We start from the raw sequence: 15,622 nt of genomic DNA, 5'->3' as shown, positions 1-15,622 counted from the left end.
AGAAAAAAAGATCGTGATCGCGATCTTTTTTTTAAAAAAAGGTCGATCCTGGATTTTGATCCTCTTTTTTTGAAAAGATTGTGATCGGGATTCGATCGTTTTAAAAAGATCGGTTAACAAGCTTGTAAATGTTATATATTAATATATACTTGCTGAGGCATCCCAAAATTTTATAGTTCCGTCGATGTGTCTAAAAGTTCCATGTATAAAAAAAATGTTTAAATAACAATAGATATCGAAATAAGGTTTATTTAAATTGGTATTTTGTTTATGTTTCATTTGGATAGATACTGCCAAATTTGGTTATAATATATATTTAAAAATTGTGATTTTCGGCGTCTGTTACTCAATCGATAAGAGCGTCACTTACCAATCCGATGGTTCTGAGTTCGAATCCAGTAAGGATTAGGTTTTTCCTAAAGCCAACTTGTAGTTAGTTCCATCCTTGGGATTCCGTTAATACGAGCCAGGCCTGAAAATATAAAACCCGAGCTGGCCTGGGGCAAAAAATTTAAAAAACAAATCCGGGCCGAGCGGGGCAGTGCAAATGGTGCCTCTGCAGTCTAATTATATTAAAAAAATAAGTGGGTCTTATTGTATTTTAGTAAATTTTGGTCGGTATTTAGCAAATTAAGATGTTAAGAAAATTACTGTTTATTTGGCAGTATCTATCATTAACCATCGAAATAATTTATTTATCAAAATTATTCATGTTAGACTTGATAGGTAAAATGAAAGGAAACGTGACTCTTATACATTATTTTTTTCAATTTAATTAATTTTTTTTATAAAATATGCGTAATTCTATTTTAATAATGATAGTCACATGCCCCTTTATTTTACCCCTTAGGCTTACCCAGTTAATAAAAGTTCTGGATAGCTGCTAGAAAATTTGCCGCATTCCCCTCCGGTTAAAGGCCAATTCTGTTTAATATGTTTTTAAAATATTATTTCAATATCAAACATTTATTCCCCCCTTTGTTATCTTTTATTTTAATCTTCTGGATATCTTATTTGCCCAAATAGAACAAAATCGTCAACCCCCATTTCTTTATCTACCACTTCTACCGCATTTTAAAAAATTTGAATAAAATAATTGGGTTCTTTCTTTTCAGCCATCTACTCTCTTCATTGTAACTTTACATTAAAAAAGTTCTATTGTAGCCTTGTATTGTAACCTGGCTATTTTTTCCCTCTATTCATATCTTTAAAAAAAAACCTTATCACTGAATCCAATTTTCTTTTGCCTCATTCCCACGGAATAAAGCAATGGAACAAGTTGATCCGGGCAATCAGAATAATATTGAACAAGCGTTATAAGGCTCTCGTGTAAATCTAAAGCGAAGGGATTTTCGAAACAGGGGTAACTATTTGTATAAATAATATAATGAGATAAAACTTGAAAAGAATGGTGATCAATTGCAAAATATTATATTTTCCCATTAATTGTTAGGATTATAATATTATATATCTAAGAATATGATTGATAAAGGTTAAACTAGGCCTACAAAAAAATTATTGAATAAAGAGGTATTTGTATCTTATTTATTTCAAATTGAATAATTTAGCATTCGAATTCGTACGAATCAAATAATGTAGTATACATTTATGAATTGAATAATTTAATATTGTTCATAATTCGATTTTAAAAAAATCTTACCAACCAACACAATATGTGATAAGAATATTTTTTTTAAAAAACTACATTTCGTTGATTGAACTTGAGTAAAATAAATTAATTACTAAATATTTATAAGTTTTCCCAATAATTGGATATTGTTAATATATTAATTCTTTATTTCATTTTCTACTTTGTTTCGATTCTATTATTCAAACATATAAAAGATTTTTTTAAACTTTAAATAATGATTTTTTGATAGGCCTAATTATTTTATTATATTTTAACAGGTTAAAATAGCAATAATGATTATTAATACAAGTAATTATTTTCAATTTTAAATATAAAAAAACGCCTGAAATAAATAGCTTAATTATTATAGGATTTTAACTACATTTCAACCATTATTAAAAGAAGATGGTTTAAAAAATATATCATGTTAAGGACTGTATTTTATCATGCATAAAATACTAAATTTAGATCATAGGTATAGTTAAATATAATAATCAAGAGATGAATAATTCATCAAAATAATATTTTCAGGAAAAATATTTTGTAAATTTCGCAAGAGGAGCATTGATCAAATAAAATTTGAAAAGAAAATATTTAGAAAATGCATTTAAAAAATAATAATATTTATACCCCTGAGTTGATAAATCTATTATGACCAAATCGTTGGGGAATAATACGGCTATCGATGTTGGTTCGCTTTCTATCATAGATTAGCACGCATTACACATTATATAAAAAATAAAGAAATCATTTTAAAACATTTTTCTTTCTTTCTTTCTATCACGTCCATGTGTGGTGATTGGCAAGCCTTATGAGATAAGAATAGTTCAATGTCAATATATAACATAATAAGAAGTCGGAAAGACGATACATGACAAGGCTCTCTAACATGGAAGGGTTGGGGGGAGGTACGATATAATTGCGTTTGAAATTTTAAGGTGGGGTGGGCTCAGGGGCTGGGGAATATCCTCTAAATCAACATACACAATCAGTAACCGTTTTATCGTTTAGTTAATGAAATTGGGGAGGGGGGACTAAGCGTTACTGGCTTAGGGGTTTAAAGGCCTTTGACACGGAATAATAATTTTAATATTGAGGATACTAAAGATTTTATAAGACACAATCGAATGATGTATAAAATTAATTATTAATGCAAGGGCTTAAAATAAGGGGAAATTTTAAAAACGTAATATAAAAATGAGACTCCATACTAATTTAAAATGACAACTGATATTTTAAAAAGATAATCCAAATCCAATTTTCGAATAATAAAAGGTAGATCAAAAAATATTTTCTCTTTAACTATCATAAGACAAATTCTGGTGCCCTACGCAAAAAAAATTCTTATGGTGTCTCTTACGCATAATTTGAGATCCATGTAAAAATTAGCTTGGGCCCTCCCGTGCCGCGGGATGCCAGTTATGCCTCTGCTTGATTGACTAATATCAAATCATCATACTTTTTACATGTTTCTTTAATATTTTTGAGGCATAGTAGCATTTGGTAAAAAGGAACTCATATTATCATAAACCTGCGAGTTAGGGTTAGTTAAAAAGAGTTACGTGTGTATAAACGCCGCCATTTTCATAATTAACTAATAATCATGTCTCCTTTTAATTTAATCATTTAACTACTGACCTTGGGATTTAAAAAGGTTTAAATAGCCTAAAAAATAAATATTACCCATGGCATAAGGAGATTTGCAAAGGGACAAAAAATCAATAATGTTGTGTTCCATTTCCAAAACGGTCGTTGATTTACCATGCATTATGGTTATTGTGGGAATATTTTCAGTCAAGCCGCCAGAAAATAAGAGCAAATTTTCGCTTATATTTAAAAAAATAGATATTCAAAACATCGTATGAATATTATATAAATTTAGTAATTAGAAAAATATACTTAAAAGTGTAAAAATTAAAATAAAACAGTGAAATTTATAGGACGGGGCAAAAGGGTGCGCTCAGCATCTAGAGTAACGAAGCCACATTTTTAAAAAAATAAGGCTTATAATCGCTACCGCTTTTCTAATTTTTTAAGCAACTTCATAAAAAAAAAATTTAAGTACCAATTATAAAATTAATTATGTCTTTATCAGCTAATTTTTGAGAAACACCTAGTTCTGATGTTGTATGATAAATCAATTTAATTTGTATTAAATTTCATTCATCGGATGTAGCCTCTTCTATTACACTAAAATTATAGATATTTTTCAAAGGTGTGGACACTCTAAATTTAAAACAGTAGTTAATAATTTTATTAAATTTATGAATAATATCTTTAGATGTTTTTTTAGGTTTCCTTGATTCATCGAACTATATTGTTCTTCGCTATTTTATGCATCTATATTTAAATCCTATTTTTTTTTATTAAGTTCAAAATATTTTGCAAATTTTGGGTAAGGTAATTTCAGAATATCATTTTATTGTGAAATTTCGTAGTTATCATCTATCTCAAATCTCTTCCATGTCTATCTCTATTGGTGGCATTTTATATTTTATATTTGATAAATTAGATTTATAAAGCTAATTTCTTATAAATTTTAAAATAAAATTTAAAGATTTTTTTAAAGATTATAATATTAAAATTAATTAATAAATTATAAGTAAATTTTTTCAATAATTATATATTTATCTTTATGATATAAAATTTTAAGCGTTCTATAAGAGTACTATTTTAACAACTCTGTATGGGTGCATTGGGTTGAAAATTATAAAATGAATATCTTATCAGGTATTCTTAAATATTTAAGGGATAATTAAATTAATTTAGTTATATACCCAGATTTAGATGTCTTCCAGTCAATTTTATCAATGGAATAGCATTTTTCCAATTTTTCGTTAGAATTTCGGGCTATAAATAAAGGCAAAATTAAAGTTTAAATATACATTAAAATCTTTCTTTCTTTCTTTCGTGATTATTCTATGTATCAAAATATAAAATAAAACGTATGACAACACAATGTGTAACCGTGAGGAAATACGATAGACGCAGGCTTATTTCCAGGAATTTTGAGGAACCAAGTAACTAAACTGCCATCTATGTGGCTAGACATAAATGCCTTTCCCTCGTAATTCCATGATACACTTTTCAGGGGCTTTAAAAAATTAATTTAAAATGTAACAAAATAAAGACATAGTAGAATTTTAAGGGGAGACAAAAAAAAAGAAAAAAGATACTTCTTACCACATTATGAGTGAATCTACAATCTACGCATTTATTCTTGAGATCCCACATAACTATGCTCCCAGTTTCGAAACCGATTAATAGCTATATATTTCGATAATGTATATATTTTTTTGTATAAATAACGAAATTATTTTTATTTGACATTTTTATCTTTGTTTAAATGTAGATTTAATTTAGAGAATTTAAGTTATGAATAATCATATAAAAATATATAAAATAAAATTTTAATAATTTGATTAAAATATTTCTATAAAATAAGAAATATATTTATTAATAAATAAAATTTGGGTCAATAAACATTGCACATTAATTAAACAAATTTTTCCCTCTTGACAAATAAATAAAACTTTTATGCTCAAAAATATTTTTGAAAAATTTAAATTATATTATATTTATAGATAAAAAAAACTTTTTACTATAATAGAAAGAAAAAATTATCAACATGATTTTTTCGCGTTGGATAGGGTTAATCATATGAATAACTAGAGGCTATTAGAATCAAGGCTAGCTGAATCAATTAAATTATGCTTAAAAATATGATATAATAAGTATTCATTGGCTACTATTATAGCTTTAAATTAATTTTATATGGTAATTATTATAATTAGAAAAAAAATTTAAAAAATAATTAAAAACTTAAACATTTTTTAAAATTAATAAAATGTCATATTTTGACATTTTTATATGAATTATTTAGATGCAAATGATGTATTATATTAATAAAACATAGTCCAAAAAAATAAAAGAATAATAATTATAATCATCTATGTACTTAATAAACCAATGGAATCTACAAGCCCCGGGTTTGGGGCTTGTTGGGGAAAAATATTTATTAATGTATAACTTTAGGTAAATGTTTGTTGGGCTATCTCATAGTATTTTATAAATTCAAATACAACAATTATTTTCAGGCTTATGATGATTTTGACAAAAAAGCCAAATAGTCCTAGTCCCTACTATTGGAAGAAAGTTGATCATGAGATCAAAAATTTAGATTATTTACCGAATGACTAAAAAGCGTTACTTTTTTAAATCTTTATAACTCTGAAACGCGTCATCGTTCTTTTTATGAAATCTATTTTATTGTGTATTTTAATCATCTCAAAATATTTTAAATTTTAAAAAAGATGAGTGTCCCACTCATCTTTTTTAAAATTTCTCTAAATTTCTCTAAAATTTCTCTAAAAATTTCTCTAAAAATTTCTCTAAAAATTTCTCTAAAAATATTTCGGTATTATCAAAGAAATGAAATCTCATTATTAAATGATTTTGTAAATTAATTATTTTATCAAGAGAAGATCTGATAATGATAAAATTATGCCATGAGAAGAAAAGTTGGAAAGAAGTTTAATTCCTGAATTTTCTAGAATAAAATGGAATATTAGTCCAGTTCAACAGCTTTAAAGAAACCTCAAGATACGGGTTCCATATATCGAAAAACTATCAAATAATAGGCAATGGGCCTTTTGAATCATACAAACTTGAAAAAAAAATTGGTAAAATATGGCCCTTAATATCAAATTGGCGTTTATTGTCAGGTTCATGCAAGAAAAACAAGGATAGATTAATTACATAAATTTTTATTATTTTAATAATTTTACGAATCTCAAAATATGCTTTGTGTTTGTTTTCCATTATAATTTATAATTACGAAAAAAATTTGAAAAAAAGGCGAGCGTCCGGCTATAGATCACTATAATGGGAACATGTCTAGCCTATTTTTAAATAAATAAAAATAAATGAGGGTCTTAACTTATTTTTTGTCCAATATTAGTATTTCAAATTTTTTAAAAAACGATTTAATCTAATTATTAAAAAAATTGAGGATAAGAAACTTCATAAATAGCAAGTGACGTGTTTTAGAGTTACAAAAATTTAAAAACGTTACGTTAAATAAATATAGAAACGTCAATTAGGTTGGTTTTCTTATTTTTTTGAAAAAGGTCTCAACTTGCTAAATGAGTTACAATATAATTAGTGAGTTTAAAGAATTTCTTTAGAAAAATAGAGATCGGGAAAAATATTATCAGCTAGGAATTTCCAAAAGGTGACAAATTTATTGTTCCCAATATATTTAAAATATAAAAACATAATAAAGATGAACTATTTATTAAGAAGTAAGTGGATAAGTAGTAAAGAATTTTAATACTTTGTAATTATATCGATCATTTGTCAAGTATAAATCAGTATTGCATACGTGATAATTAATTCATGATATTACATTCGCGATAATGAATTCGCTGTAATGCATTCGCGATAATGCATTCGAGATATTGCATTCGCGATAATATGCTGTAATGCATTTGCGATAATAATTTCGCGGTATTGTATTCGCTCTAATGCAATCGCGCTAATACATTCGCATAATGCATTCACAATAATGTCTTCGCTCTAATACATTCGTTATGATGCATTCGCGATAATGCATTCGCAGTCATATATTTGCTGTAATGCATTCGCGATACTGTTTTCGCGATAATGCATTCGCGATACTGTTTTCGCGATAATGCATTCGCGTTCATACATTCGCTGTAATGCATTCGCGATAATGCATTCGTGATATTGTTTTCGCTATGATGCATTCGCGATAATGCATTCGCTATAATATCTTTTCTCGGTGATATATTCGCGATAATGCATTAAGTTTCGCGATATTGACGTGATACGCAATAAAATAATATCTGTATGGGCTGCCTGCTTAGATATTGCCCCAGGACATCATTTTTGGTTATACTTAATTGATTTTTTAATTTTAATCACAACACTATTCATATTTTTATTAAAAATTATATATTATAAAAAATATTTATTATAACGCCATCTATAAAATTAAAAAAACAAAAATGGTTATTGAGATTTTTTTTAAATCGTTTAATATAAAGGTAATAAACATTTTTAGTGAATATTAACACCCAAAAAAATCCCTTCCTAACAATGTTAATTTTTTATTTATACCGGAAATAAAAAACACTTAAATTTTTTTAATTGTTTTTTTTATATTTTCCAATGTAAAATTTTAAGGGCTATAAAATGATACATAATATGTAACTCTATCTTAAGTATTTTTTAAAATAACAAGATTTAATAAAATCACGCACTTCGCGATTTTCGATAGGCGTATATCTTTGGATCTGGTTGAGCTAGCAATTTAAAATTTTGATTTTATTAACATTTGCAACATAAATAACTAACATGCCAAGTTTCATTCATTTTTGAGATGGTCGGCCGAATTGCATGAACTTCAAATTGATATGTTCAAATATATGCCTCCCTTTGAGAAACTAACTATAATTGGCCATGTTATTTTATTATTTATAATAAGATTTTGTTCATACAGTCCTGTTAAATATGTGATCAAGATTATTTTATATTAACGTTTTATTTTATCGTATTAACATTATTTTAAAATCAATTTATTTTGACAATTGATATATTTTTTTGATATCAATTTAAATTCAAATTTAAACGAACATTTCCTATATAATTGGTTATTTGATGATTTATTTATTGTTTAAAAAAGATATAAAAGGAACATTTTTTTTTGGTTTAAAGGATGATAATAAAATGTAATTCATAATAATAATAAAAAGAAAAATGTAATTTATTTTAACATGAATAATTAAATTGTAATTGTAATGATATGTAGAATAAAAAAGATCACAATTCTTCACACAATATTTCAAGATCAATAAATAACATTATTTAAACATCTAAAAAAATCCTGCTTTAATCTATTGTAAATGAAGTTGGGCATTGCACATGTGTAAAAGAAAAGAAATGGAAATGATCTAAAGCATGCTTAATATTTATCATTATGGATTGTAATTATATTGGAATAGAAGGTTGAGGAGTTATTGATGTCTAAGCACTTAAAAAATATCATAGAGTTGATGACAGATTTAAATTGATAAATAATAGATAATAATAGAGAAGGATTTTGAAATTAGAGATATAACCGAGGAAGGAGATAAGGATATATTGCAGGTTACTCAGATAAAATACCTTCTTTAATAAAGGGCGAACACCTCATTACATTATATAAGAGTAATAATAAGAAGTATGATAGATTATATAATAATAGAAAATTTTTTTTAAAAAAACTTAATTAGATTGTAATGTAAACCTGGAACTAAGAAAAGAGGGCATATTCCGTTGATATAGGAAAGTAAAATTATTTAAACGGTAATCCAAACGAGAATTTGACTACGGTTGAGACGAGAAAAGCGGAAAATAAAATTCCCGCAAAAAGTAAACCCTGTTAATAATGGAGAGGAAAACAAGGTAGAGGAAAGAGGAAGTTCAGATTAATATAAAGAAAAAAGATTATATATATATTTGTAAAAAAGACGAGACAAATAAAGAAGCTTATGGTATAAAGGCTAGATAAGTATTATACTTAAACGTATGTCATAAGCTCATGTAGTCATTTTTTCCTATAAAGTTAGGCATTTATCGTGGTTCTGAGCAAACCGTTTTCATTTATAAATTAAAAATCTCCCAAGATTTTTAAAATCAATATTGAATTAAATAAGTAGATATTTCAGCATGGTTATGATATGACAGCCTAAAGTTATTATGTGCAAAATATCATTGGGTTTTATCCCTTATAATTTGAGTTATTGATCCTTTTAAAGTCTTTAGAGCAAAATAACCTCATGTTAATGCCCAACAATTTTCTCCTTATTATTAACTTTTTTTAAAATAATTTTATTTAGCAAATCTTTCTTTAGAAATCCCGATTTTACAAAAAAATTATAATTTTTATTATCCTATGAAAAATTTCGAATTTTATTTCAGAATAGCTCTTAAGATGTTGTGAAAATATTAGCTTTAAGTTAGCATAGCTTATTAAGCATATAAATACAATTTACTTTAAAAAATGAAACCTAGGAATGTGTTAAAAACAATTAAGATATGGAAGGTTATAAAAGCCTTGTAAAATACAATTGTTAAAAATTTGTAAGCTATTCCATATGTGAAGTATGTAGTATGATAATTATTTATTTAAGCATAAACATCTATAACAATAAGCGTTTATTTTTATTTAATAATTATTGGTCCAAATATTCATTATATAGCAACGCATAATCCTATCAAATTCGAAGTATTTAGCTTCGAAGCTTATATGGGTAATCGTCATAACACAAAAACTAGCTGAGTGCCAAATCTAATAATTTACAAAATAAGCTTTGCTTAACCCCACTTATAATATAAAAAAATCAAAATAATTATTTCCGAGTTCAACCTCACGTTTTTAATTTTTAAGTATGAATATTTTCGCTTTATATACATCAATTTGCAATTCAAATATTTAATCTTTGTAAAAATATTTCACTCTGGCGGCCCATAATTCAAGAATTTAAGAAGCTAAAATTTTAGATATATTTTGTTATCATAAAAGTATCAATAAGGGAAAATTATATTTAAAAAATTGGCAAGCTGAATTGTTGGTATTTGGTCGTAGGTAATGTTGTTAAACGATTTTGATTTTATAAAAACGGCACCCAATATTTTAACAAAAAATATTACGCAAAGCCTGGAGATTTTGTTATTAAATGTCCAAACCCTTTCTGCCATTTATGAGCAATATCTTCAGACTTGCAAACATTATATATCAAAAAAATTGGGTTAGCCGTTTTTTAAAAATGGAGCCATTTAGCCACAATATGTACGATGTAATAAATCACTAGCCAAATGGCTGAATTAACTAGAGAGAGAAACGAAAGGAGACGCAGATCCCCATCTCCGCATACGTCAACCCCACTGGGCCAAGGTGGAGCGCCCCACCCCCCCCGCTGCCACTACAGTTCCAGCCGCACCCATTGTTCCGCTCACCCTTCTCGAAAAATACGAGAAAATGCACAAAGTCTGGGCTGGACTCCAGCAAGACCTCGTGGAACCAAAATGTAAAGCTAGTGTTAGGGACCTCCATGAAATAAAGCACATAGCCAATGTGCATTTTTAACGAAACTTCCGACCCTAGGCTTATGGACGAGATGACTAAACGGATAAGAGTATTAGCCCTCGCCATACACTGGAACTGGCAGACAGCGATAAATAACGATGCCTCGTACCAAGAAAAATTCCTCGGCGGAGAGGAAATCAAAGTGTTCGGTGAAAATCGGCCCTTTCGGGACAGGGGCTACGGCCCCTCCACATTCTACCTCCTCACTTCTACCGCTACCTTCTATACTATCTCTTCCTTCTACTTCTCACGCAACCCTTCCGGAGGAGGTTGCGACGGGCAACGGATCACAAGCCCCTTCGAGGGGAGCTGTTCAGCAGCCACCATGGCTAGCCAAAGTTAACGAATTTCTCAGGCTGCTGAGGCACAAACTGTTCTCACCGGACGATACGATTCGGACTCGGGCACTGACGTAGTGTCAGAAGACAATGATCAACCTCCCCCGTTGATACGTCCGACGGCTAGCGCTGCTGACGAATCGGACACGCCGTATCAGCTGTTATTGTTTTATTTGTCAGGTCGATAGGAACTCCTAAGTAGGTGATCTTGTCAGTAGGATCTAAAACAGATTTCTCCGCGGCTATCTGGAGCCCCCATACTTCGAGGGTACATCGAAGTGATCTGGTGGACCACTTGACGTCAAACTCGTTATCCCTGTAGATTAGGATGTCGTCCAGATAAACATTGTAAAAAGCTTTCGTCAAGAATAATTGATTGTAAACAATACGGGCTAAATGAGGCTCCCATAGGAAGAACTTTATAGGCGTAATTCGTCTTATCGAATCTGACCCCGAAAAAGGGGCGGACACTTTCGGCCAAAGGTATGGAAAAGAATGCCGATCTTATGTCTATTTTACAGGCAAATCTAGCTTGGTCCAATTTTGTGGACATTAGGGGGATGGATTTGAGCCTGAATGGATAGTGCAAAAAGTTCTTGGATACTTGAGAAAAGTCTCTAAAGACTCTGGGTGATCCATCTGATTTGGGAATAACATACAGTGCGAGCATATTTGTGCGGGGTTGTATGATGGCTCGATTATATTGGCGGCTACGAGCTGGCGAATGATGTCGCGGTATTTGTTGTGGACTCTGACTGGACCATTATGACGGAAAATATTATTGCTGATTTTGAGATGGTCCAGTCATGGTTGGAATCCACGTGTGGCCACTCTCCTGGTGAAGTTAGACATAAGCTGTCCAACGGAGAGCCGAGCGGTGCTGATGTTCAGCGTGGGGAGGGCCTCAAGCTGTTCGTCTGTGAAGATGCCGCGCCCTCCAGATCGATTGATGACGGCGAGAATACCGGGTAGATCTGGAGCGGAAACGGAACCCACCTGGGGCATACCAGGATCATCCGTACTATAGATTGAATCATCTAATTCCGCGATGATAGACTCAGCGGAGTCACTCCCCGAGCTGCTTGAGGGTAGGGAAACAGAGAGCGGACTAGGGTTCCACCATTCAGGTATCCCGGAATCCTCGGACAAAAAGGACGGCGTGTCCGATTCGTCAGCAGCGCTAGCCGTCGGACGTATCAACGGGGGAGGTTGATCGTCTTCTGACACTACGTCAGTGCCCGAGTCCGAATCGTATCGTCCGGTGAGAACAGTTTGTGCCTCAGCAGCCTGAGAAATTCGTTAACTTAGGCTAGCCATGGTGGCTGCTGAACTGCTCCCCTCGGAGGGGCCAGTGATCCGTTGTCCGTAGCAACCTCCCCCGGAAGGGTTGCGTGAGAAGTAGAAGGAAGATATAGTATAGAAGGTAGCGGTAGAAGTGAGGAGGTAGAATGTGGAGGGGCCGTAGCCCCTGTCCCGAAAGGGCCGATTTTCACGGAAAACTTTGATTTCCTCTCCGCCGAGGAATTTTTCTTGGTACGAGGCATCGTTATTTATCGCTGTTTGCCAGTTACAGTGTATGGCGAGGGCTAATACTCTTATCCGTTTAGTCATCTCGTCCATAAGCCTAGGGTCGGAAGTTTCGTTAAGAATGCACATTGGCTATGTGCTTTATTTCATGGCGGTCCCTAATACTAGCTTTGCATTTTGGTTCCACGAGGTCTTGCTGGAGTCCAGCCCAGACTTTGCGCATTTTCTCGTATTTTTCAAGAGGGGTGAGCGGAACAATGGGTGCGGCTGGAACTGTAGTGGCAGCGGGGGGGGGGCGCTCGTCCTTGGCTCAGCGGGGTTGACGTATGCGGAGATGGGGATCTGCGTCTCCTTTCGTTTCTCTCTCTAGTTAATTCAGCCATTCTATTTTAGCATACCCAAACAATAAGAAGTGATATTATAAAAAAAAACTTTTCAAATATTTACAAGAATATATTTTTATTTTTAAAAAATTTTTTTTTACAGCTTATCATTAACAATAAAAAATCGATTTTACAAATTTTATTTCCATATAAAATCATAATTTATCGTAAATTTAGATACAAGCTAAAGCTTTAAAATTATAATCCAATTCTTAAATAATCAAGCAAACTGATATAATATGGATATTTCTACCATATTTATCTTTTATAGTATGTTTTTTTAAATTAAAAAATAACATTTATTCCTAAATTTTTTTATCATTTTTGTAATAAAAAAATAATAATAAGCGATAAATAAATTATGCATTATAGAGAGATAATAATATATCTGCAAAAGACTAAAAGGAATCTTTAGGATATTTTAAATAAATAATGATATCCGTTTAAGTGCCGCAATTTTAGACTTACGTGTCTCAGTCCTATCATTCATTGATCATCCTAAATTATTCTACCAACGGCATAAAGTTTTTAGGTTCATAATATCACATGGAATTTTTTAAAAAACAAAAGCAAATATCATAATATATACTATAAATAACATTTCTGTAAAATTTATATTTTTTAGTTTACTTTATTTGGGTCAACCGGATTATCACTCACGTGAATCACAGCACCGGGGTGATTTTTGCTTAAACTTTTTTAATTTTTTTTTTTTGCAAAAAAAAGGAAAAAATTGAAATTATAATTTTTCCGGCCTGTTTGAATATTTAAACCGAATTTTGGTTTTGGCCTTAGTATCTAAAAAAAATAATATCAGAAATATGCTAGGGTGGGGAAGGGATCAATTAATAGTTGTTATTCTTGACATGGAACAGAACGTTCTCAATATGCTCTGGGAACGGAACTTGGTGAAAATTGTGGAATAGAACGAAAATCCATGGAACGTTCACGGAATAGTTTTGGAAATTTAATTTATTACAAAATTATATATAATGGCCCATTCATAAATATTCTTTTTTTATTTTCTTAATTCCAATTTGTTTCATATCAATATTATTACCCATTATTTAGTATTATCAGACCTGCAGGCCCTGCCCTAAGCCCGGCCCGAATACACGGGCCGGGCCGTATTTTAAATTTTTAAAATATACCCGGGTCTGAAAAATTTTTTTTAAATACCCGGGCCGGGCCGTAAAATTTTTTTAAAAATTTATACATCATGAGTTATTATAATCGTCAATTAGATATGGTTATAATGATTTTATAATTTACTTCCATTTTCAATATTAGTTTTATTTTTATAAATGCAATATATAATATAGTATATTCTCAAAATTTTATTTAGTTCCATTTTTTTATAAATACAATATAATATATTATATTCTCAAAATATTATTTACACAAATTTTTTTATAATATCAATTTATAATATACTAAATATCTGTTAGAATAAAAAAAGATAATATATATAATATGCTTGCTTATTAAATGATAATACTCGCTGAAAAATATGATAAAATACCGAATAGATAAATTTTTTGTATATATCAGGTCGAATATAATTTAAAAAATTCCGAACCGGGCCTAAAAAATTTTTTAAAAAAGAATCCGGGCCGGGCCGTGCAAATGGTACCTCTGTGGGTCTCTGAGTATTATTATATGATTTTATGAATTAATATAATAACAAGATTTTTTTTATTTATTTAAAATAATTTTATTTTTATCATAAAATTAATATTGTATAGTGTAAACTATTCAATAGATATTTTGTCACCAAGTTAGTGTTAAGAGGTGTATTTCGATATTCAAATTTATATTAAGGTCACCGCACAAATATAAATGAAAATATTTTAGAAAATATCTTAATCAATACTATATAGTATAAAAATTTGGTATAATATATAATATATTAGAAATAAAATTATATATATTTGTGAACGCGTTCCAGAAAGTTCTGAAACTTGGAATGAAACGAAATATATTTTTTTGGTCATAACGGGAACAGAACAGGAACGCAAATATGGCTTTATTCCGGGTCCCTGGTTGTATTTGTAATATTGTCTTATCAAAAAAAATGATAAACCAAGCTCATCTCATGTCAAAATCACAAAAAAGATGACGGATAATATTTAAAATCAAATATATATTTATTAAATAAAAAAACAAAATAATCCGATAGCCTTATCGAGATTTCGATTATTAATCTTACAACACGCCATATAAAAAATAATATATTGCATAGTTGACTGATGCACTCCCATTTTTAGCTTATCAAATATCGAACTAGCTAAAACTAATGATAATGATATTCTACTAATTATTCTTGAATTTTAGATGTTTTACAGTTCGATTGTTTTGTTCCAATTGATAAGGTAGCCGGATAGCTTGAAGGTTTCGATATTGACTACGTGTATGTTTCCCTTTAAAGTGCCTACGTAGAGCCATTTACTTTGAAATGACAGATGGACGAATGTTATTCTAAAAAAATTATGTTTATTTAAAATTATTTTAGCAGCTTTTAATTTAATATCTCAAAAAATATTATATAATATCAACTTTCTTTATTAATAGAAAAACTGGTGGATAGGATAGG

The 15,622-nt window shown here is 29.8% G+C and overlaps 1 protein-coding gene across 5 annotated transcripts in view; it reads right to left on the bottom strand.

The window, feature by feature from the left end:
* The window catches only part of LOC135924818 (syntaxin-binding protein 5-like), an 86,592-nt gene that overhangs the window by 44,108 nt on the left and 26,862 nt on the right, over window positions 1-15,622 (bottom strand). For all 5 annotated transcript variants that reach the window (XM_065459939.1, XM_065459940.1, XM_065459935.1 and 2 more), the window contains exons 5-14: window positions 15,373-15,507; window positions 13,660-13,723; window positions 4,814-4,897; window positions 4,598-4,724; window positions 4,408-4,480; window positions 3,314-3,456; window positions 2,261-2,330; window positions 1,220-1,367; window positions 857-924; window positions 150-190 (exon numbers count right to left, since the gene is read on the bottom strand). In XM_065459939.1, coding sequence (XP_065316011.1) covers window positions 150-190; window positions 857-924; window positions 1,220-1,367; window positions 2,261-2,330; window positions 3,314-3,456; window positions 4,408-4,480; window positions 4,598-4,724; window positions 4,814-4,897; window positions 13,660-13,723; window positions 15,373-15,507 — 953 coding nt within the window. The remainder of the gene's footprint in view (window positions 1-149; window positions 191-856; window positions 925-1,219; window positions 1,368-2,260; window positions 2,331-3,313; window positions 3,457-4,407; window positions 4,481-4,597; window positions 4,725-4,813; window positions 4,898-13,659; window positions 13,724-15,372; window positions 15,508-15,622) is intronic.

This window comes from Gordionus sp. m RMFG-2023, chromosome 2 (assembly GCF_954871325.1).
Source record: "Gordionus sp. m RMFG-2023 chromosome 2, tfGorSpeb1-WG-v2, whole genome shotgun sequence".
Classification (NCBI taxonomy): Eukaryota; Metazoa; Nematomorpha; class Gordioida; order Chordodea; family Parachordodidae; genus Gordionus; species Gordionus sp. m RMFG-2023.
The sequence above is the reverse complement of the archived record's forward strand: the minus strand, read 5'-3'. Positions and strand labels throughout refer to the sequence as shown.